Below are 25,387 nucleotides of genomic sequence, written 5' to 3' on the forward strand. Positions count from 1 at the left end.
ACTTTGCTATCATTAATAATGCTGTGATAAATATATGAGTATAGTTAACTTTTGATATAATAATTTATGTTCCTTTGGATGGATCTCCAGTAGTTGGATTGCTGGGTCAAATGATAGTTCGGTTTTTAATTCTTTGAGAAATCTCCATACTGTTTTTCCATACAGGTTATACCAATTTCCATTCCAAATAACAGTGGATAAGCATTCCCTTTTCTCTGTATCCTTGCCAACATGTTCTTGTTTTACTTTTTAATAATAGCCACTCTAAGTGGTGTGAGATATCTCATTGCAGTTTTGATTTACATTTCTCTGATGATTTGTGATGTTGAGAATTTTTTCATGTTTATTGGCCACTTGTGTGTCTTGTTTTGGCAAATGTATATGTCCTATGTGTACTTCAAAAAATTTTTTTAAGTATATATAACCAAAAGACAATGTCCACTTTTTATTTTTTATTATTTTTTAAATTTTTTTATTATTATTTTATTATTATTATTATACTTTAAGTTCTAGGGTACATGTGCATAACGTACAGGTTTGTTACATATGTATACTTGTGCCATGTGGTGTGCTGCACCCATCAACTCGTCAGCACCCTTGCTGAGTTGTTTGAGTTCCTTATAGATTCTGGATATTAGTCCTTTGTCAGATGCATAGTTTGCAAATATTTTCTCTCATTCTGTAGGTTGTCTGTTTACTCTGCTGATTACTTCTTTTGCTGTGCAGAAGGTCTTAGTTTAATTAAGTCGCATTCATCTATTTTTGTTTTTGTTGCATTTGAGGTCTTAGTCAAAAGTTATTTGCCTAGGCCAACGTCCAAAAGAGTTTTTCCTAAGTATTCATCCAGGTATTTTTTTGATTTCAGATCTTACACTTAAATCTTTAATCCATCTTGAATTAATTTTTGTATATGGTGAAAGATAGGGGTCCAGCTTCATTCTTCTGCATATGGCTCTCCCATTTTCCCAGCACCATTTACTGAACAGCATGTCCTTTCCCATTGCATATTTTTGTTGACTTTGTTGAAGATCGGTTGGTGTAGGTATGCGGTTTTATTTCTGGGTTCTCTATTCTGTTCCACTGATCTACGTGTCTATTTTTGTATCAGTACCATGCTGTTTTGGTTACCATAGCCTTATAATATAATACGAAGTCAGGTAATGTGTTGCCCCCAGCTTTGTTCTTTTTCTTAGGATTGCTTTGGCTATTTGAGCTCTTTTTTGTTTCCATAATTTTGGGATTGTTTTTTCTAAAACCATGAAAAATGACATTGGTAATGTGATAGGAATTACATAGAATCTGTCTATTGTTTTGGGCAGTATGTCCACTTTAACAATATTGATTCTTTCAGTCCATGAGCATGGATGTTTTTCCATTTGTCTGTGTCATCTAACAATTCTTTCATTAGTGCTTTGTAATACCCCTTATAGAGATCTTTCACCTCATTGGTTAAAGGTATTCCTAGGTATTTTATTTTTTTGTGGCTATTGTAAATGGAACTGAGTTTTTGATTTGGTTCTCAGCTTGAACATTATTAGTGTATAGAATGCTACTGATTTTTGTATATTGATTTTGCATCCTGAAATTTACTGAAATCATTTATCAAGTGGAAAAGTCTTTTGGAGGAGTCATTAGGGTTTTCTAGGTATAAGATCATGTTATCAGTGAACAGAGGAAATCTGACTTCCTCTTTTCCAATTTGGATGCCTTTTATTTCTTTCTGTTGCCTGATTGCTCTGGCTAGTACTTCCAGTCCTAAGTTGACTAGGAGTGGTGAGAGTGGGCATCCTTGTCTTGTTCCAGTTCTTAGGAGTAATGTTGGATTTTACCAAATGCTTTTTCTGCATCTATTGAGGCAATCATGGATTTTGTTTTTAAATTCTGTTTATCTGGTGAATCACAGTTACTGAAGCATCCTAGAAACCCTGCAATAAAGCCCATCTAATATTGATATAATATCTTTTTGAAGTGCTATTGGATTTGGTTTGATAGTATTTTGCTGATGATTTTAGCATTTATGTTCATCAGTTATATTGGCCTTTAGTTTTTTGTTTGTTTTGTTTTGTTTTGTTTTCTTGTGTCCTTGCCTGATTTTGGTATCAAGGTGATACTGCTTTCACAGAATGAGTTAGGGAGGAATCTTTCTTCCTTGATTTTTTGGAATAGTTTCAGTAAAGATTGGTACCAGCTCTTCTTTGTACGTCTGGTAAAATTTGGCTATGAATCTATCTGGTCTTGGACTTTTTTTGGCTGAAAAAATTTTTTATTACTGATTCAATCTCATAACTCAGTATTGGTCTGTTCAGGATTTATATTTCTTCCTGATTCAATCTTGGGAGGTTGTATGTTTACAGGAGTTTATCCATTTTTTTTTTTAGGTATTCTAGTTTATGCATGTAGAGATACTCACAGTAGTCTCTGAGCATCTTTTGTCTTTTTGTGGAATCAGCTGTACTATCACCTTTATAATTTCTAATTGTGTTTACTTGAATCTTCTCTTTTCTGATTAGTTTACTTAGCAGCATATAAAATTTGTTTCTCTTTTCAAAGAACCAACTTTTCATCTCATTTATCCTTTGTATGTTTTTATACTATATTACCAACTTATATTTGTAATATTTTCATAAGTATATTTCTTTTTTCTGTTTTATTTTTTATTTTTCCATAGGTTATTGGGGTACAGGTGGTGTTTGGTTACATGAGTAACTTCTTTAGTGGAGATTTGTGAGATTTTGGTGCATCCATCACCCAAGCAGTATATACTGCACTGTATTTGTAATCTTTTATCCCTTGCCCCACTCCCACCCTTCCCCCCCAAGTTCCCAAAGTCCATTGTATCATTCTTATGCCTTTGCATCCCCATAGCTTAGCTCCCACATATCAGTGAGAATGTACAATATTTGGTTTTCCATTCCTGAGTTACTTTATTTAGCATAATAGTCTCCAATCTCATCCAGGTTGCTGTGAATGCTGTTAATTCATTCATTTTTATGGCTGAGTAGTATTCCATCACATAAATATATCACAGTTTGTTTGTCTACTTGTTGATTGATGGGCATATGGGTTGGTTCCACAATTTTGCAATTGCAAATTGTGCTGCTATAAACGTGTGTGCAAGTATCTTTTCGTATGACCTTTTTCCTCTGTGTAGATACCAAGCAGTAGGATTGCTGGATCAAATGGTAGTTCTACTTTTAGTTCTTTAAGGAATCTCCACACTGTTTTCCATAGTAGTTGTACTAGTTTACATTCCCACCAGCAATGTACAAGTGTTTCCTTTTCACCGCATCCCTGTCAACATCTATTGTTTTTTGATTTTTTGATTATGGCCATTCTTGCAGGAGTAAGGTGGTATCTCATTGTGGTTTTGATTTGCATTTTCCTGATCATTAGTGATGCTGAGCATTTTTTCATATGTTTGTTGGCTAGTTGTATATCTTCTTTTAAGAATTGTCTATCATGTCCTTAGCCCACTTTTTAATGGGATTGTTTGTTTTTTTCTTGTTGATTTGTTTGAGTTCGTTGTAGAGTCTGGGTATTAGTAGTTTGTTGGATGTATAGATGGTGAAGATTTTCTCCCACTCTGTGGGTTGTCTGTTTGCTGACTGTTCCTCTTGCCATGCAAAAGCTCATTAGTTTAATTAACTTCCAACTATTTATCTTTGTTTTTATTGCATTTGCTTTTGGGTTCTTGGTCATGAAATCCTTGCCTAAGCCAATTTCTAGAAGGGTTTTTCCAATGTTATCTTCTAGGATTTTTATAGTTTCAGGTTTTATATTTAAGTCCTTGATCCATCTTGAGTTGATTTTTGTATAAGGTGAGAGATGAGGATGCAGTTTCATTCTCCTACATGTGGCTAACCAATTATCCCAGCACCATTTGTTGAAAAGGGTGTCCTTTTCCCACTTCGTTTTTGTTTGCTTTGTCAAAGATCAGTTGGCTATAAGTATTTGGGTTTATTTTTTGGGTTCTCTATTCTGTTCCATTGGTCTATGTGCCTATTTTTATACCAGTACCATGCTGTTTTGGTGACTATGGCCTTATAGTATAGTTTGAAATCAGGTAGTGTGATGCCTCCAGATTTCTTATTTTTGCTTAGTCTTGCTTTGGCTGTCTGGGCTCTATTTTGGTTCCATATGAATTTTAGAATTCTTTTTCTAATTATGTGAAGAATGATGGTGGTATTTTGATGGGGGTTGCATTGAATTTGTAGATTGCTTTTGAGAGCATGGTCATTTTCACAATATTGATTCTACCCATCCATGAGCATGGGATGTATTTCCATTTGTTTACATCATCTAAGATTTCTTTCCGCAGTGTTTTTTAGTTTTCCTTGTAGAAGTCTTTTGATTCTTTGGTTAGGTACATTCCTAAATAGTTTATTTTATTTTTTGCAGCTATTGTAAAAGGGGATGAGTTATTGATTTCATTGTCTGCTTGGTCACTGTTGGTGTATAGAAGAGCTACTGATTTCTGCACATTAATCTTGTATCCGGAAACTGCTGAATTCTTTTATCAGTTCTAGGAACTTTCAGGAGGAGTCTTTAGGGTTTTCAAGGCAAACAATCATATCGTCAGCAAACAATGAACGTTTGACTTCCTCTTTACAGATTTGGATGCTCTTTATTTCTTTCTCTTGTCTGATTGCTCTGGCTAGGACTTCCAGTACTATGTTGAAGAGGAGTGGTGAAAGTAGGCATCCTTGTCCTGTTCCAGTTCTCAGAGGGAATGCTTTAAACTTTTCCCCATTCATTATTATGATGGCTGTGGGTTTGTCATAGATGGCTTTTATTACATTGAGTTATGTCCTTTGTACATCAGTTTTGCTGAGTTTTAATAATAATGGGATGTTGGATTTTGTCAAATGCTTTTTCTGCATCTATTGAGATGATCATGTGATTTTTGTTTTTAATTCTGTTTATATGGTGTATCACATTTATTGACTTGTGTATGTTAAACCATCCCTGCATCCCTGGTATGAAACCCAGTTGACCATGGTGGATTATCTTTCTGCTATGTTGTTGGATTCAGTTAGCTAGTATTTCGCTAGAGATTTTAGCATGTATGTTCATCAAGAATATCGGTCTGTAGTTTTCTTTTTTGGTTATGTCCTTTCCTGGTTTTGGTATTAGGGTGATGCTGGCTTCATAGAATGAATTAGGGAGGGTTCCTCCTTTCTCTTTCTTGTGGAATAATGTCAAAAGGATTGGTACCATGAGGATGGAAGATTTTTCCATTTGTTTGTGTCCTCTCTTATTTCCTTGAGCAGTGGTTTGTAGTTCTCCATGAAGACATCCTTCACATCCCTTGTTAGCTGTACTCTTAGGTATTTTATTCTCTTTGTAGCAATTGTAAATGGGAGTTCATTCATGATTTGGCTCTGTGCTTGCCTATTGTTTGTGTAAAGGAATGCTTGTGATTTTTGCACATTGATTTTGTATCCTGAGACTTTGCTGAAGTTGCTCATCAGATCAAGAAGTTTTTGGACTGAGATGATTGGGTTTTCTAAATATAAAATCATGTCATCTGCAAACAGAGCCAACGTGACTTCCTCTCTTCCTATTCGAATATGCTTTATTTCTTTGTCTTGCCTGATTGCCCTGGCCAGAAGTTCCAACACTATGTTGAACAGGAGTGGGGAGAGAGGGCATCTTTGTCTTGTACTGGTTTTCAAAGGGAATGCTTCCAGCTTTTGCCCATTTAATATTATATTGGCTGTGGGTTTGTCACAAATAGCTCTTATTATTTTGAGTTATGTTCCATTAATACCGAGTTTACTGAGAGTTTTTAACATGAAGAGATGTTGAATATTATCAAAGGCCTTTTCTGCATCTATTGAGATAATCATGTGGTTTTTTCCTTTGGTTCTGTTTATGTCAATATCATGAAAATGGTCATACTGCCCAAAGTAATCTATAGATTCAATGCTATTTTTATGAAACTATCATTGACATTCTTCACAGATTTAGAAAAAACTACTTTAAATTTTACATGGAATCAAAGAAGACCCCATATAACCAAGACAATCCTAAGCAAAAAGAACAAAGCTGGAGGCATCACACTACCTGACTTCAAACTATACTACAAGGTTACAGTAAACAAAACAGCACAGTACTGGTACCAAAACAGACATATAGACCAACGGAGCAGAACAGAGACCTCAGAAATAACACTACACATCTACAACCATCTGAACTTCAACAAAACTGACAAAAACAAGCAATGGGGAAAGGATCTCCTATTAAGTAAATTATGCTGGGAAAACTGGCTAGCCATATGCAGGAAACTGAAACTGGAGCCCTTCCTTACACCTTATACAAAACTTAACTCAATATGGATTACAGACTTAAGTGTAAAACCAAAAACCATAAAAACTCTAGAAGAAAACCTAGGCAATACCACTCAGGACATAGGAATGGGCAAAGCCTTCATCAAAAATGACAAAAGCAATTGCAACAAAAGCCAAAATTGACAAATGGTATCTAATTAAACTAAAGAGCTTCTGCACAGCAAAAGAAACTACCATCAGAATGAACAGGCAACCTAAAGAATGGGAGAGAATTTTTGCAATCTACCCATCTGATAAAGGTCTAATATCCAGTATTTACAAGGAAGTTAAATATATTTGCAAGAAAAAAACAAACAACCCCATCAAAAAGTGGGCAAAGGATATAAACAGACACTTCTCAAAAGAAGACATTTACACAGCCAACAAACATATGAAAAAAGCTCAACATCACTGATCATCAGAGAAATGCAAATCAAAACTGCAATGATATACCATCTCATGCCATGCAGAATGGTGATTATTAAAAAGTCAGGGAACAACAGATGCTGGTGAGGCTGTGGAGAAATAGGATCACTTTTATACCATTGGTGGGAATGTAAATTAGTTCAACCATTGTGTAAGAGACTATGGCAATTCCTCAAGGATCTAGAACCAGAAATACCATTTGACCTAGCAATCCCATTACTGGGTATATGCCCAAAGGATTATAAATCATCCTACTATAAAGACACATGCACATGTATATTTATTGCAGCACTATTTATAACAGCAAAGACATGGAGCCAATGCAAATGCCCATCAATTATAGACTGAATAAAGAAAATGTGGTACATATATACAATGGAATACTATGCAGCCATAAAAAGGGATGAGATCATGTCCTCTGCAGGGACATGGATGAAGCTGGAAGCCATCATCTTCAGCAAACTAACACAGGAACAGAAAACCAAATATTGCATGTTCTCACTGATAAGTGGGAGTTGAACAGTGGGAACACATGGACAGAGAGGGGAACAACACACACCAGGGCCTGTTGGGGGGTTGGGAGGTGAAGGGGGGGAACTTAGAGGACAGATCAATAGGTGCAGCAAACCACCATGCACACATATACCTAAGTAACAAACCTGGCCAGGCGCGGTGGCTCAAGCCTGTAATCCCAGCACTTTGGGAGGCTGAGACGGGCGGATCACGAGGTCAGGAGATCGAGACCATCCTGGCTAACACGGTGAAACCCCGTCTCTACTAAAAAATACAAAAAACTAGCCAGGCAAGGTGGCGGGCGCCTGTAGTCCCAGCTACTCGGGAGGCTGAGGCGGGAGAATGGCGTAAACCCGGGAGGCGGAGCTTGTAGTGAGCTGAGATCCGGCCACTGCACTCCAGCCCGGGCGACAGAGCGAGACTCCGTCTCAAAAAAACAAAAAACAAAAAACAAACCTGCATGTTCTGCACATATATCCCATTTTTTAAAAGAAATAATAATAATAATAATAATAATAAAAGGATTGGTACCAATTTGTCTTTGAATGTTTGGCAGAATTCTGCTGTGAATTCATCTGGTCCTGGACTTTTTCTTAGTTGGTAATTTACTGATCTGTTCTGGGTATGTAATTCTTCCTGGTTTAAGCTAGAAGGGTTGCATTTTTTCAGGAATTTATCCATCTCTTCTAGGTTTTCTAGTTTATGTATGTAAAAGTGTTCATAGTAGCTTTGTATTTCAGTGGTGTCAACTGTAATATCTCCTGTTTCATTTCTTCATGAGGTTATTTGGATTTTCTCTCTTCTTGGTTAATCTTACTAATGGTCTATCAATTTTTTTAATCTTTTCAAAGAACCAGCTTTTTGTTTCATTTATCTTTCATATATTTTGGGGGGATTGGTTCCACTTCACGTAGTTCTGCTCTGATCGTGGTTACTTCTTTTCTTCTGCTGGGTTTGGGTTTGGTTTGTTCTTGTTTCTCTAGTTCCTTGAGGCACTGTGACCTTACAACGTCAGTTTGTGCTCTTTCAGTCTTTTTGATACAGGCATTTAGGGCTATGAACTTTCCTCTTAGCATTGCCTTTGCTGTATCCGAGAGGTATTGATAGATTGTGTCATTATTGTCATTCAGTTTAAAGAATGTTTTCATTTCCATCTTGATTTTGTTTTTGACCCAATGACCATTCAGGAACAGGTTATTTAATTTCCATATATTTGCATGGTTGAAGGTTCCTTTTAGAGTTGATTCCGTTTTATTCCACTGTGGTCTGAGAGAGTGCTTGATATAATTTCAATTTTCTTAAATGTATTGAGGTTCATTTTGTGGCCTATAATACAGTCTATCTTGGAGAAAGTTCGATGCACAGTTGAATAGAATGTGTATTCTGTGGTTGTTGGATGAAACGTTCTGTGTAAATCTGTTAAGTCCATTTGTTCCAAGGTATAGTTTGAATCCATTGTTTTTTTGTTGACTTTCTGTCTTGATGACCTGTCTGGTGCTGTCAATGGAGTACTGAAGTCCCCCACTATTATTGTGCTGCTGTCTATCTCATTTCTTAGGTCTATTAGTAATTGTTTTATAAATTTGGGAGCTCCAGTGTTAGATGCACATATGTTTAGGATTGTGACATCTTCCTGCTGGACAATGCCTTTTACCATTATATCATGTCCCTCTTTGTCTCTTTTAACTGCTGTTGCTTTAAAGTTTGTTTTGTCTGATATAAGAATAGCTACCCCTGCTTGCTTTTAGTATCCATTTGCATGAAATGCCTTTTTCCACCCCTTTAAGTTTATGTGAGTGCTTATGTGTTAGGTGAGTCTCCTGAAGGCAGCAGATAGTTGGTTGGTGAGTTCTTATCCATCCTGCAGTTCTGGATATCTCAAGTGGAGTATTTAGGCCATTTACATTCAATGTTAGTATTGAGATGTGAGGTACTGTTGCATTCATCACGCTATTTGTCACCTGTGTACCTTGGTTTCTTTGGTGTTTTTTTGTTTGTTTTTTGCTTTTTAACTTGTATTTTTGTTTTATAGGTCCCGTGTAATTTATGCTTTAAAGAGGTTCTATTTTGACGTGTTTCCAGGATTTGTTTCAAGATTTAGAGCTCCTTTTAGCAGTTCTTACAGTGGTGGCTTGGTAATGGTGAATTCCCTCAGCATTTGTTTGTCTGAAAAAGACTGTATCTTTCCTTCATATAGGATGCTTAGTTTTGCTGAATAAAAAATTCTTGACTGACAATTGTTTTGTTTGATGGGGCTGAAGATAGAGCCCCACACCCTTCTAGCTTGTAAAGTTTCTGCTGACAAGCCTGCTGTTAATATGATAGGTTTTCCTTTATAGGTTACCTGGTACTTTTGTCTCACAGCTCTTAAGACTCTTTTCTTTGTCTTAACTTTAGATAACCTGAAGACAATATGCCAGGTGATGAACTTTTTGCGATGAATTTCCCAGGTGTTCTTTGTGCTTCTTGTATTTGGATGTCTAGATTTCTAGCAAGCCCAGGCAAGTTTTCCTCAAATATTCCCCCAAATATATTTCCCAAACTTCTAGATTTCTGTTCTTCCTCCGTGACACTCATTATTCTTAGGTTTGGTTGTTTAACATAATCCAAAACTTCTTGGAGGCTTTGTTCATATTTTCTTATTCTTTTTTGTCTTGTTGGATTGGATTAATTCAAAGACCTTGTCTTCAAGCTCTGAATTTCTTCCTTCTACTTGCTCAATTCTATTGCTGAGACTTTCCAGAGCATTTTGCATTTCTATAAGTGCATCCAGTGTTTCCTGAATTTTTGATTGTTTTTTCTTCATGCTATCCATTTCCTTGAATATTTCTCCCTTCACTTCTTGTATTGTTTTTTGTATTTCCTTGCACTGGGCTTTACCTTTCTCTGGTGCCTCCCTGATTAGCTTAATAACTAACCTCCTGAATTCTTTTTCAGGTAAATCAGGGATTTCTTCTTCGTTTGGATCCATTGCTGTGAGTTAATGTGATTTTGGGGTGTGTTACAGAGCCTTGTTTGTCATATTACCAGAGTTGGTTTTCTGGTTCCTTTTCATTTGGGTAGGCTCTGTCAGAGGGAAGGTCTAGGGCTGAAGGCTGTTGTTCAGATTCTTTTGTCCCATGGGGTGTTCTCTTGATGTAGTATTCTCCCCCTTTTCCTACAGATGTGGCTTCCTGAGAGCTGAGCTGGAGATTGTCGTCACTCTTCTGGATCTAGCCACCCAGAAAATCTACCAGGCTCTGGGCTGGTATTGGGGGTTGTCTGCACAGAGTCCTGTGATGTGAACTGTCTGTGGATAGCCCTCAGCCATGGATACCAGCACCTGTTCTGGTGGAGGTAGCAGGGGGGTTGAAATGGACTCTGTGAGGGTTCTTAGCTTTGGTAGTTTGATGGTCTATTTTTGTGCTGGTTGGCCTCCTACTGGGAGGTGGCACTTTGCAGAGGGCATCAGCTGTGGTATTATGGAGAGGAACTGGTAGTGGATGGGGGCTCTAGAACTCCCAAGAGTATATGCCCTTTGTCTTCAGCTACCAGGGTAGAAAGGGAAGGCCCATCAGGTGGGGGCAGAGCTAGGCGTGTCTGAGCTGAGACGGGTCTTTCTGTGGCTGCTGTGGGGGATTGAGGTGAGATTCCCCGGTCACTGGAGTCGTGTACCTAAGCGGATTATGGCTGCCTCTGCTGAGTCATGCAGGTTGTAAGGGAAGTGGGGGAAAGTTGGCAGTCTCAGGCCTCACCCAGCTCTCACACAATCCAAGAGCCGGTCTCACTCCCCATCTAACAGCACCAAGTCTGTTTCCAGGCAGCAGGCAAGCAGGGCTAAGAACTTGCCCCAGGCTACCCACCTCCAAGCTGCATAAGGGCTTTAGTTTTTCCCCTGCCTGTGGAGTCTGCACTCCAGATTCACACCCTCCCCCGAGTTCTGGCCAGGAGGCTTCTAGACTAGTTCAAATTGTTACAAAGTTCGGCTGGAGACTTCCTTCTCTCTGTGGTGTTTTCCCCATGACTCTGGCCACCCTCTCAAAGGATCTCTATGATGTCAGGCAGGAACAGCCTGCTTAGGGACCCAGCAAGCTCCGGGGGCCTGTCCCGCTGCATCCTCTACCCCTGTATTTCATATGGCTCTCTAAATTGACTCAGCTCCAGGTAAGGTAAGGATGTTCTCCCACAAACTAGACCTTCAGTTTCCCCAGTGGGGGTGTGTGTTCGGGAATGGAGGATCTCCCTTTCCCATTTCTGCAGTTTGGGCACTCACAGTATTTGGGATGTCTCCTGTGTCCTGCAGGAGCAGTCTGCTTCCTTCAGAGGGTCTGTGGGTCCCTTGGGATTCCTGATTTATTCTTGTAGTCATTCTGGAGCTAAAATTCACGATGTGAGCCTCTGCATGCTGCTCTGTCCATCCAAGTCAGAGCTGCAATCTAGTCCTGCCTCCCGTCCACCATGATGATCCTTAATCCTCATTATTTTTTTTGTCTCAATCTCATTCAGTTCTGCTCAGATCTTTGTTATTTCTTTTCTTCTGCTAGCTCTGGGTTTGGTTTGTTCTTGTTTTTCTAGTTCCATGAGGTGCAACATCAGGTTGCAACTTTAAGATCTTTCTATATTTTAAAACAATTTCTGCCTTGATTTCCTCATTTACCTAATGAACATTCAGGAGCAAGTTGTTTAGTTCCCATGTATTTGTAGAGTTTTGAGAGTTCCTCTTGCTACTGATTTCTACTTTTATTCCACTATAATATGAAAAGATACTTGATATGATTTAGATTTTTTTTGAATTTGTTGAGGTTTATGGCCAAACATAAGATCTATTTTGGAGAATGTTCTATGCACAGAATGTCCCATGCACAAATGAGAAAAATGCATATTTTGCAGTTGTTGCATAGAATGTTCTATAAATGTCTATTAAGTCCACTTGGGCTAAAGTCTAGTTTAAGTCCATAGTTTCTTTGCTGATTTTCTGCCTTAATCATCTGTCTAGTGCTGTCAGTGGGGTTTTGAATTCTTCCCTTATTATTGTATTGCTGTCTATCTCTTTTCTTAGGTTAAGTAGTATTTGTTTTATAAATCTGGGTTGTCCATTTTGGGATGCATATATTTTTAAGACAGCTATACCTTCTTCTTTTATTGAACCCTTTATCATTATATAATAAATTACTGTTGTTGATTTAAAATCTGCTTTATCTGACATAAGTATAGCTACTACTGCTCATTTTTGTTTTCTGTTTGCATGATGTATCTTTTTCCACTCCTTTGAGTTTATGTGTGTCTTTACCAAAGGGTGTCACTTGTGGGCAGAAAACAATTAGTTTTTTTTTTTTTTTAATCCAATTTGCCAGTCTATATCTTTAAGTGGAGTATTTAGGCCATTTATGTTCAAAGTTAATATTGATATATGAGGTTTTGTTCCCGTCATAATGTTGTTACCTAGTTGCTTTGTTGTCTCAATTTACACTAAGATTTTTATATCTATATTTATAAATGAAATTAGCCTGTAATTTTTCTTTTCCATACTGTCCTTGTCAGGTGTTAGTATCAAGGGTATGCTGCCTCAAACAATGAGTTGGGAAGTGTACTGAGTTGAATAGTGTTCACCCAGAAGCTGTGAGTGTGACATTTGGAAATAAGGTCTTTGCAGATGTTATCAAATTAAGATAAGGTCATACTGGGTTAGGGTAGGCCTATTGAAGATCAGGAAAATTTAGACGTGGAGGAAAGGAAGCCATGTGATTAAAGTGAGACTGGAGTGATGCATCCATAGGCCAAGGATTGCTAGCAACCATAAGAAGCTAGAAGAGGCAAGGAAGGATTCTTCCCTAAAGAAAACAGAGGAAGAATGACCCTGCTGATATTTTGATTACAAACTTCTATCCTCCAGAGCTATGAGAGAATAGATTTCTGTTGTTTTTAGCCATTTAGTTTGTGGCAATTTGTTATGGTGCTCTAGGAAACTAATAGAGAAAGTGTTCCCACTTTTTTGATTCTCTAAAATGTTTATGTAAAATTGGAATATTTTCCTTGACTTTACAGTAGACCTTGCCAATGGAGTCTTCTGGGTCAAGTATTTACTTGGTGAGATTTTTGATTACTGATTGAATTTCTTTAACAATTACAGAACTATTTGGGTTTTCTATTTCTTCTTGAGTTAATTTTGAGAAGCTATTTTTTACATGTTCATAATATTTTCATTATCTTTATTTTTTCACTGTTATGATAACTTTGATTTATCTTGCATTTTACAGAAGTCTATGAACGATTTTTAAAAAGCACCTCCTTACCCCATATCACGTTTCTCTGACAGGTGTTAAAGTAGGCTATAAGTATGCCAACAGCTTGAGCATCAGTGTCTTGCAAGGATTTCAGACCAACCAACCACCAGCCAAAGAACTTGGCAGCTTTTTAATCTTGTTTTTAATACAATGGTATATCCACTCTGATGGCAAACCAGTCTAGCCACATCTCTACAACACACTTTGAAAAATCAGTGATGGCCGGGCGCGGTGGCTCAAGCCTGTAATCCCAGGACTTTGGGAGGCCGAGACGGGCAGATCACAAGGTCAGGAGATCGAGACCATCCTGGCTAACCTGGTGAAACCCCGTCTCTACTAAAAAATACAAAAAACTAGCCGGGCGAGGTGGCGGGCGCTTGTAGTCCCAGCTACTGGGGAGGCTGAGGCAGGAGAATGGCGTAAACCCGGGAGGCGGAGCTTGCAGTGAGCTGAGATCCGGCCACTGCACTCCAGCCTGGGCGACAGAGCGAGACTCCGTCTCAAAAAAAAAAAAGAAAAGTCAGTGATTAGCAAATTAGTTAGCTTTGGCATGGAGCTGTGCTCGCTTGCCCATGACAGTCTGAAAGTAGGTTTTGATACTGGCAACAGCACATCTAGAATGACAAGTTTCACACTGTAGGAAATAAGAGTTGCATGTCCTTCTGCAGGATTGTGTCCAGTGATCTGCATGTGTGACAAACGACACATGCCTTGATAAATCTTTGTAAGACCTTTTCTATCTGTTTCTGTTGGAATCTTCCTTTACAAGTTGGTTATTACCATCTATAGAACCACTTGTACCCAATTCAGGCAACAAAAATGCAAGTGTGCTGATGATGTAATAGTTTACAGATATCTGTAAAGTTGACAAAAGAAGTTTTCTTGGTTCCTACTCGGACGACCTGCGGAGGTTTCATAATGAATTTCTTTTTCTCCCCAGCAACCATATCTGAATTATTTTCCCTTATGATGTTGAACACACGATTCAGCAGCTCCTCTTACGTGTAGTCTCCTTCTGAGCCTACCCAAGCAGGGCCTGTCTGATTACTGAATGAGATATCATCATCTTTTTTTGCTGTCTTCATCTTCTAGAGCTTCATCTTTTTCTAGCATTTCATCCTCATCTGGGTACTTGACATTCTTCTTTTTCTTGCCAAGCATCATGTCAAAGTCATGCTCTGGTTCAGCTGGTCCTTGAACATCACTTTCAATCTTAAGATCCTTTACATCTTCTTCAGCGTCATCAATATCAAATATCTTTTTTGTTTTTTTCTTTTTTCTTTTGATTAAAGAAGTTCTGGTCATCTAGATCATCAGAAGCATCTTTTTTCCTACTGTCCTCATCATCAGCTTCCAAATTTTTGTCCTCAGTTGGCTCTGGCTCCAGATTTTTGTTTCTGAAGGCTGTGTTTCCTCTGTTTGGGTATCCCCTTCCTCATCTAACATAAAAGGCTTCTTCTTCATCTTCTTTTCTTCTTGCTCATAGTAGGATCAAAAATCACCTCGTCCCCAAACATGGATGCGGCTCCAGTGGGCTCAGCATGGACGAGAAGTCAGACAGGTCACCCCCAGGCCCCGCAGCAGCGCTGCTCCTGCCAATACCTCTCCCACTACTGCACTAGGCTCTTGTATCAGACAAAGGGCCATTATCTTTCTTAAAGGCTATAGTATCTGCAATGATATCCCTTTCATCATTCTTCATATGCATTGTTTGTGCCTTATCTTCTCCTTCAATCTCTCCAGAGTTTGTGAATTGTATTAGTCTCAAAAAACTGACATTGTTGTTCCTCTTGATTCAAATGTTTTCTATTTCATTAATTTCTCCTCTTTATTATTTCCTTTCTTCTACTTGATTAGGGTATATTTTACTGTTAGTCAGTTCCTTTATATAAATATTTAAGTCATTACATTTCAGCCTTTTTTCTTTTCTAATATATATTTTTAAAGCTATAAATTTCCTGATAAGTTTTATTTGAGCTGCATCCCTCAAGTTTTATATTATGTTTTCATTGCCATTCAGTTCCCAATTTTTTCTAAATTCCATTATTTCTGTTTTTACTCAGAGGATATTGGAAATTAACTTCCAAACATATGAGAATTACTAGTTATATTTTGTTATTGATTTCTAGCTTAATTGCATTGTTGTCAGATAATATATTCTTTTTTTTATTGTTTATATTTTTATTTTCAGAAAAACACAGAGTTCACTTGAATACAATTCTCACCAGTTAAATCACAATTCACTTTATAGTTAATTAGGTTCAAATATATTCTTAATGAAATTTATTTAGATAAGATTTTATAATTCAGTATCTAGTCAATTTTTGTAAACATTCCAGATGTATTTCAGAAGAATGTATATTCTCCCATTTTGGGGTGCATTGTTCTATGTACATGCATTAAGCCAAGTTTCATAATCCCTAATACTTTTTTAGAAGAATAATTTTTTCTGCCTCCTAACTCTAATTGCATTCTCTCATCTACCTTCTTCTTTTTTTTTTTTTTTTTTTTAATTATACTTTAAGTTCTAGGGTACATGTGCATGACGTTTATATCATGTATAACTCCCCAATGCAATCCCTCCCTCCTCCCCCCTCCCCATGATAGGCCCCAGTGTGTGATGTTCCCCTTCCCGAGTCCAAGTGATCTCATTGTTCAGTTCCCACCTATGAGTGAGAACATGCGGTGTTTGGTTTTCTCTTCTTGTGATAGTTTGCTAAGAATGATGGTTTCCAGCTGCATCCATGTCCCTACAAAGGACGCAAACTCATCCTTTTTGATGGCTGCATAGTATTCCATGGTGTATATGTGCCACATTTTCTTAATCCAGTCTGTCACTGATGGACATTTGGGTTGATTCCAAGTCTTTGCTATTGTGAATAGTGCCGCAATAAACAAACGTGTGCATGTGTCTTCGTAGTAGAGTAATTTATAATCCTTTGGGTATATACCCAGTAGTGGGATGGCTGGGTCATATGGTACAACTAGTTCTAGATCCTTGAGGAATCGCCATACTGTTTTCCATAATGGTTGAACTAGTTTACAATCCCACCAACAGTGTAAAAGTGTTCCTATTTCTCCACATCCTCTCCAACACCTGTTGTTTCCTGACTTCTTAATGATTGCCATTCTAACTGGTGTGAGATGGTATCTCATTGTGGTTTTGATTTGCATTTCTCTGATGGCCAGTGATGATGAGCATTTTTTCATGTGTCTGTTGGCTGTATGGATGTCTTCTTTTGAGAAATGTCTGTTCATATCCTTTCCCCACTTTAGCAACGGCAGCAAAAGCAAAAATTGACACATGGGATCTAATTAAACTAAAGAGCTTTTGCACAGCCAAAGAAACTACCATCAGAGTGAACAGGCAACCTACAGAATGGGAAAAAATTTTTGCAACCTACTCATCTGACAAAGGGCTAATATCCAGAATCTACCAAGAACTCAAACAAATATACAAGAAAAAAGCAAACAACCTCATCTACCTTCTTTCTTACAAAGAAATATCAAGTTCTTTATCATTCTGATCACTCTTTCCATGCGTCATTGTCATCCTCTTGGGTGCCAAACCGTAAGTTTCCAAACAGTGAGTAAGCTATTTAATAACTGGTTAAGGTTTGGGACATTATATTAATCTCTTTCAGGCTCAAAATCTCCTCTTACTTGTAAATGAGGATTGTAGGACTAACTGAGAATTAAAATAGAATGTGTTTAAAAATACTATTACTTTTATTATTATTAATAAATAACCTACATGGTACTAGCACATAACAGGCAAGATAAATGGTAATATTATAATGATTCACATTTTTATATTTATTTATTGCCATGATTCTAACATCTGTGTCTTTTCAGGCTACGATTAACACACATTAAATTTCTCTGGCTACAGTAAGGTTGAATAGGCCCCCATATCCATGTGACTTTTGTCTTTTTTTTTTTTTTTTTTTTGAGGCGGAGTCTTGCTCTGTCGCCCGGGCTGGAGTGCAGTGGCCAGATCTCAGCTCACTGCAAGCTCCGCCTCCCGGATTTACGCCATTCTCCTGCCTCAGCCTCCTGAATAGCTGGGACTATAGGCGCCCGCCACCTCGCCCGGCTAGTTTTTGTATTTTTAGTAGAGACGAGGTTTCACCGTGTTAGCCAGGATGGTCTCGATCTCCTGACCTCGTGATCCACCCGTCTCGGCCTCCCAAAGTGCTGGGATTACAGGCTTGAGCCACCGCGCCCGGCCCATGTGACTTTTGTCAAAGGGTATAATGTATTCATTAAGGAAAAGATGCCATATATACCATTGAATAAATCACCATTTCAAAATACTTTTGCCATATTTTGTCAATAATTTTGCATCTTTACACAATAACCCAATAAAACAGTGCCATGGTCACTGAGATGGGTGATTATCAGAAGAAAAATGAATTCTATTATAAGACTCTGTGTGAATTAAACAGTAACATTTATTGACCATCTTCTGTGTGTAGGTACCGTAGTAGAGGCTTTCAGATATGTTATCTCATTTAATGTCACAAAAACCCCTTAAAATAGATATTATTGTTCCTACTTTATAGATAGAGAAATTGAGGTTCAGGAGGTTAAAGAGATTTGCCCAAGCCCATATGTGGTGGAGATACATGCAATGCAGGTATATATCAGCAGGTGTATAACAGCCATCAAGTCTGGAACTAAATATACTCTAAAACCCCAATCCACTATAAAAGAAACTAAGCCCAAAGACTTCTCTGGGTCTCTCTTGTAATTCCTGTCCCTTTCTCCATAATGTTTCTCATTCTCACTCAAGTCTGTCATTTCCATTACCTACACTAAGTTATTACCCACAAGCACAGCTAATGTAGTATTGGTCTCAGTCTGTAGTTGGATTCCAGAGATAGTGGGAAAGGGTTAGATTTAAGTTACCTGCAGAAAATTTGCCCTCTGCTCCACAAATCACAATGGCTTTTATTGTATGGTCTATTACAGCTTTCTGTAGTCCTTCTTTTACATCACGGAGTACAGCCGTACTAAAAGAAAACAAAATACATAAAGTAAATTAGTCAGAATTAAATTCCTACCATTCAGAGTGTTTTCCTTTCCTAACAATGAAAAATTAAACACACACATAATGGATAAGAACTGTAGATAGGCCGGGCGCGGTGGCTCAAGCCTGTAATCCCAGCACTTTGGGAGGCCGAGACGGGTGGATCACGAGGTCAGGAGATCGAGATCATCCTGGCTAACACAGTGAAACCCCGTCTCTACTAAAAATACAAAAAAAAAAAAAACTAGCTGGGCGAGGTGGCGGGCGCCTGTAGTCCCAGCTACTCGGGAGGCTGAGGCAGGAGAATGGCGTAAACCCGGGAGGCGGAGCTTGCAGTGAGCTGAGATCTGGCCACTGCACTCCAGTCCGGGAGACAGAGCGAGACTCCGCCTCAAAAAAAAAAAAAAAAAAAGAACTGTAGATACTTCTCAATAAAGCTTCCAACAAATAATATATGTGTCTACTATGACTATTATATTTGTTCTACAAATAATATATGTGCCTATGATTAATTAAGCACAGAACAGATTAAATGAATCCACTTTTTAAAAATGTAATTTTCCTGCCCTGTGCTTTCACTTTGACCACTTAAAATTGGCACCAACCAATTTAAAAATATTATTACATGTCTTCTATATACTGTACAAGGAGTTATCCAATACTTGTACATAATTATCATGTAAGGTGCACTAAGATGAGTGCTGTAACAAAGGTACAAAGAAAAAGTGAAGTTGAAGTTGAGAAGGGTGAAATGACTTTCAATTTTTCATATTGGTAAAATATAAGAAAATTAAATGAGAAACAGTCTAGGAGCTGTGGCAGGGGCTGTGAATTACCTCAAATATCCATTCCTCTCCGTCTTCTTCATAGTATTCAAACACCTGGTTTTTACTTGAATATATGTGATATGGTTTTGGCTCTTAATCCCCACCAACACTTCATTTTGAATTGCAATCCCCACATATCAGGGAAAGATCTGGCGGGAGGTGACTGGATCATACCAATGGTTTGCCCCATGCTGTTGTTCTATGAGGGAATTCTCAGGAGATCTAGTGGTTTATAAGTGGCAGTCCCCCCTGCACTCATGCCTCTCTCCTGCCACCTTGTGAAGAAGGTACTTGCTTCTCCTTTGCCTTCCGCCATGATTGTAAGTTTCCCCAGGCTTTCCCAGCCATGTGGAACTGGCAGTCAATTAAACCTCCCTCCTTTATAAATTACCCAGTCTTGGGTATGTCTTTATAGCAATGTGAAAATGAACTAATACAAAAATATGGTTGCCCAAAAGAAAGACTACATTTTCCAGCCTGCTTTACAGTAAGGTCCGCACAAGGAACTAAGTTCTAGCCAATGGGATGTAAGCATATTTGGTATATGCAACTTTTGAGAAGGGTTCTTAAAGATTTGGGTATGCTTTTCCCTTTTTCTTTCCTCCCTACTCCTGGCACCAATGATGGTTAGATCAGGAGCAGCCACCTTGGATCAGGAGATAGAAGCTATGTATTGAGGATGGTAGAGCAAGAGATAGACAGAATAAATAATTGAGGCCCTTGTTGATTGTGGAGCAGCTGTATCATTCCAGGACACTGTCGTGAGAGAAATTAGCTTTTTATTGTCTAGTTCACTATTATCTTGAGTATTGTGTCAGTGACAGCCAAGCATAATCTTAGATAAGAGATAAAGGCAAGATCGTGGAAAGATAGGGCATGTAGCAGATTTTGCCAAGTTTTAGTATATAAGGAAGTCATCCACAAAAGAGATAGCTAAAACCAAGACTGAATGAGTCTACCAATGGAAAAAGGAGCTGAGGGCAGATCCTCTGGATATATCTTCATTTAAGAAGTGGGACAAGCTCAGCAGCGTGATTCAGGAAATGAGCTCAAAGTCACAAAGACCAAGAGAGAAAATTTGTGAAGAAGGAGGGGATTAATAAGTACCAAGCAACCGAAGAGAATCTAGGGCAAGTGGTGAGGAACTGCTTAAAAGAAAAATCACAGAACCAGATTCCAATCAGTTTTGCCTTGGAATTCCAAGTATTCTGGGTAAAATCTCTGTTCTTTAGTATACAGGGTTAAAAATAAATTTTAAAACAAAACAAACAACAACAAACTTCTGTAAAGGCCATATTGTTAAGACCAATAACTATGAGTTAAAAACCCAAGCAATAAAAAGGATACTTGCCCTTGTATATAATGGTTCCCTTTCACCTAATTACTTTTCACCTCTTAACCTAGATGAAATCAGACAAAACCTCTTGCCTTCAGCTGGTTAATTAGAAGCCAAATCTGATCATGAAAAGCAAATTCAGAACCATTATATAATCAAAAAATCCAAAAGGCACACATTTCCTTCTGAATAAACAATGCCTACAAAACTAGCCAAAATTAGCTCAATCAGTGCCACTGAGGAGAAGAAACCAGCTTTTCCTATTTCAACCAATCTTCCTTTTATATTTATGCTCATAATTTTGCAAATATCAAAAATAGGAAAAAAATGAAAATAGCTATAACAGATACACACTTTACTAGATTCAAGCTGACAGAGTCACAGCAATGTAAAGGCCACAGAAGTTACGAAATTATTTTCTCCTGTTAATACTGTCAGGCATAAGGAAATAGAATCTGGAGTAGAGACAGCATTTCATGACTACTGACCAAAACTCTTCAGCTTCTTTGACTATAGGAGGTCTTTCTTTTTTTTTCAGACAGTTTTTTTGTTTGTTTGTTTCTTAACCAAACGTCATCAAATCAAGTTTGTGGCTTGTGACCAGGATTTTTTCAAAGGAAAAGAAGAGAAAATAGACTATATCAAACAATACACCAAGTAAGGATAGGTTTTGTTTTAGGAAACTGTTTTCAGTTACGTGTTTGTATGTAAGTGTGTCTTGAATTGCTATGTAAAAACGTGAGCTGTCTTAGTCTGTGGATCATAGTAAAGCAATAGTGTGAAAGCCATTGTTCTGGGAGACAGGCCTATTAATCAGGCATGTCCTACGCTTATAAAGGGGGCTGGTGTTTATCTGAATGGAAGCAAACATGGCTGCTAAACTAGCAATGAAGGATTTAAACTATTTGTTTTGGGGAAAAAAATTACATATATGTGTGTGTTACACTCAAGTAAGAATCTCTCAATCAGCTAGGGAGAGACACCTTCCCATATAAAATTAGAAATAGGAAGCGGAAAAGGAAGAAAGGGAGGAAAGAAAGAAAAGTGTAATAAAAAAATTGAGGAATCTATTAAACTTGAGGAACTCCAAGGATGTACATTTCTACCTAAAAAATGTTCAGAAGACAGACGAAAAAGGGCAGAGAAGTACTTATTCCCAAGTGGAGAATATCTTCTTGATGAAACTGAAGTGAGTCCTGAGTAGCAGGGCCTGTTGTTAGGGGCTTGAATAGGTCTTCTGACTAACAGGAATGATAACCAACATCTATTACATGCCACTTTATAATTTCCAGCTGATTTAAACTTCACAACTTTATGAAGTAGGCCCTAACATTTCTCCTGCAAAGGGGATGGGGGTGGTACAAGCGGTTGCATGGGTGGGCAGGGAGAGCAGGTTAAATTCCAGAAACATTTAAAACAGTTGTCAGAGGCTAGGCACGTGGCTCACGCCTGTAATCCCAGCACTTTGGGAGGCCCAGGTGGGTGGATCACGAGGTCAGGAGATTGAGACCATCCTGGCCAACATGGTGAAACCCTGTCTCTACTAAAATACAAAAAATTAGCTGGGTGTGGTGGCGCACACCTGTAGGCCCAGCTACTCAGGAGGCTGAGGCAGGGGAATCACTTGAACCTGGGAGGCAGAGGTTGCAGTGAGTCGAGATCACACCACTGCACTCCAGCCTGGCGACAGAGCAAGACTCCATCTCAAAACAAACAAACAAACTAAAAAATAAAAAAGAACAGTTGTCAGAAAACATTCCTAGTCATGAGTATTAAGAGTATGGAACTTTTCCCCCTAAGGTCCTAATATCTAGCAATTCTAATCAGTATATAGACCAGTCCAAAATGGACAAGTAATCATATTACTTACATTTTTCTTTGTCAAAACCAACATAACAGATATTTTGCTTTTTATTCTGGGAATGGCAAGTTAGTAGACATGTCATCCTTGTGTGATTTTAGTCCTGCATTTTTTTGGCATTATTAAATGTCATAATTCATATTGAATTAATATTAATACTAATGATAAATCAAATCTGATGACAGTAGGATTTTTAAATTGTATTAAAATTAGCAGGTCTTCTCATTTCAGTCTCTTTGCTTCAGCAGCATGTGATAAGAATTTTGACCAAAGACCTTTCTCTATATGCTTTATATATTCTTGGTAAATTATGATTTCCACTAATCTTATTCCCTGTGGATAGGTAATTCTTCTTCAAGGCTGATGTATAACTACTTTTTTTAAGAGATGTAGAATGACCAAACCGAACAACTTCATTACTTTTCAAAAGAGCAACATTGATCTCACTTTTTAATATTTTAAGTGCACCACACAAGGCAAATACTTCCCAGTGAGAAAAAGAAGACAAGGTGCAGTTTTTCAGAAAACGTCATTACATAGGGTTAGTCTGATGTGAGTCTTCCTCGGAAGCACCAAAGTCCTGAGGTTTAAACAAATCAGGAGAAATAATTTTGCGTTTCTGGACCAGGGCACAATTCTGCTTTAATCACTGCGCTGGCATTAGTGGGACTTTTATTATTATTTTTAAATATTAAACCATTTTATTGCCCTATTCCGAAAGCCTTTAGCCAAACATTGTAAGGGCAGCCTGGACTCAAAGTTGGGGAGTGAGATTGGATCAAAGTCCAACATCAAACTAAGTTAAGACCTTTGGATTAGAAAGTCGGCCTGCAAAGCCAAAGTTGCAAGTAAGCAAGAGGACTCTGCATGAAGGAACAGGTCGAGGCGGACTCCCTAAGTGCTGATCTGTCTCAACCTCAGTTTCTTTATCAGTAAAACGGGGACGAGAGTTCTCTGCGAAGATTAACCAAGCTAATCTAGGTTAAAAAAAAAAAAAAAAAAGGAAAGAAAGAAAGAAAAAGGAAAAAAAGGCTCCTGGCATGTACCAGTTGCTCAACTCTGAGTGTCCTTCTCGGTTTAAACCAGCCGGGGAGAGTCAAAGCCTCCGGAGCCGGAGGGCGGGTAAGGCCCGCACGGTCTCCAGGCTGGAGGCGACCGAGCCCGTTACCTGATCGCGTTGACCGGCGGGTTTCGGAGGCGGATCAGCGCCAAGGCGTTGTGCAGCCGCGTATACTCGGCCATGTTTCTTCTATCACCGAGGGCACCTCTGCCTCTCGCCGCCAGGCAAAGCCACTTTTCCGGGTGCGCCCGGCCCCCAGAGGAGGGACGCCGGCTGAGCCAATGCGAGCCCGGGCGCCGCCTCCCGCCGCGCCTCTTCCCACCCAGCCCTCCTCTCCAGAGACCCCACCCCGCGCTCTCCAGACGCTTGTCGCTTTATCTTTATTGACTCCCATGCTGCTCCCACCACAAGGTACAGCAAGGAGAATGATGGAAACAGGTGTAATTGCCGGCAAGTCGAAGTTTGCAACCCCTTGGCCCATAGGGGCTGGCTACTGAGGACAAGTTCTGAGTTCGCTGAGTCGGGCAAGCTGTCCGCATCGCGGTATTCATCTTCATGATCTTTCTGAACAGGGACAGATACCTGGGGCCCTGACAGTTATGTGATATTGATGCACATCTGGAACACATAAAATACACATTGTTCACTTCACCTAAATGAGTAGGGTACTAATAAAACAGCCTTTGCAAAAATTCTAACAGTGAGAAAATTATGGCAGTGAAAGAGATCTGATTTAACCAACCCCATCTTACCTTTAGCTGCCCTTAATTATTCCTGAGCTCAGGTCAAGTTAACTTTGGGAGACATTTAGTTTATAGTTTAAATGATAATAGCCCTTCCCCAAAACTCTACTGCCTTTGTAAAGCTTAACTGAGAGACCACCAGGCTAGGAGGATAGAGGAGTGTGAATTCTGTCTGCTAAGGTGTAGACATAGACTATTGCCAGCCATTATTCCAGAGGCCACCAAATAGACAACCCCCATTTACTCCTGCAGATAACATCACTATTGTAGAACCTAAGTTTGGCCTTTTGAGGCGTTTTTTCAGGTTTTTTGCATGCCTGACACTGATGGCTCCATCTGGACCTGTCCACCGCTCTTGCGGCCCCACCCACAAGCAACTCAGCACAAGAGAATAGCTTCAACCCCCTATGATTTCATCTCCAACCCAACCAGTCAGCACTTTCCATACTCTAGTCCCTGCCCACCAAACTACCTTTGAAAAACCCCTAACCTACTAGACTTCAATGAGATTGATTTGAGTAATAACTCCATCTCCCATGTGGCGTGGCCAGCCTCACATCAATTAAATTCTATCCTTACTGCAATACTGTAGTCTTCTTGAATTGATTTTGTTTGTGCAGAGGCAGGAAGAACTCATCCAGTGATTACACTAACATCAAACAAATACTTATATAACATTGTTACTAGAGGAGGGTCTGGACTGCAAGTTGTCCAGGTTCTTGGTGTTTTGAACAAAGAATTGGACAAAACACACAAACAAAGCAGGAAAAAACAAAGCAACAGAAGCAGATATTTATTGAAAACGAAAAGACACTCCACAGGGTGGGAGTGGGCCGGAGAAAGAGGTTCAAGGGACCTTGTTACAGAATTTTTTGGGGTTTCAATACCCTCTAGAGGTTTCCCATTAGTTACTGGGTGTACACCCTATGTAAATGAAAAGGACCAAGTAAAGTTTCAAAGTCATTTACTCAGTGTACACCCTAGGTAAATGAAGAGA

The 25,387-nt window shown here is 38.8% G+C and overlaps 1 protein-coding gene and 1 pseudogene across 1 annotated transcript in view; both read right to left on the reverse strand.

The window, feature by feature from the left end:
* Positions 1–23,902, reverse strand: part of EHHADH (enoyl-CoA hydratase and 3-hydroxyacyl CoA dehydrogenase) — a 91,224-nt gene extending 67,322 nt beyond the window's left edge. The window contains exons 1-2 of the mRNA XM_033211943.1: positions 23,756–23,902; positions 18,443–18,546 (exon numbers count right to left, since the gene is read on the reverse strand). Coding sequence (XP_033067834.1) covers positions 18,443–18,546; positions 23,756–23,829 — 178 coding nt within the window. The 5' untranslated portion in view covers positions 23,830–23,902. The remainder of the gene's footprint in view (positions 1–18,442; positions 18,547–23,755) is intronic.
* On the reverse strand, positions 14,067–15,674 carry LOC117083839 (annotated as a pseudogene).
* Positions 23,903–25,387: the final 1,485 nt, after the last annotated feature.

Source organism: Trachypithecus francoisi, unplaced genomic scaffold (assembly GCF_009764315.1).
Source record: "Trachypithecus francoisi isolate TF-2019V2 unplaced genomic scaffold, Tfra_2.0 Lachesis_group0, whole genome shotgun sequence".
NCBI classification, from domain to species: Eukaryota; Metazoa; Chordata; class Mammalia; order Primates; family Cercopithecidae; genus Trachypithecus; species Trachypithecus francoisi.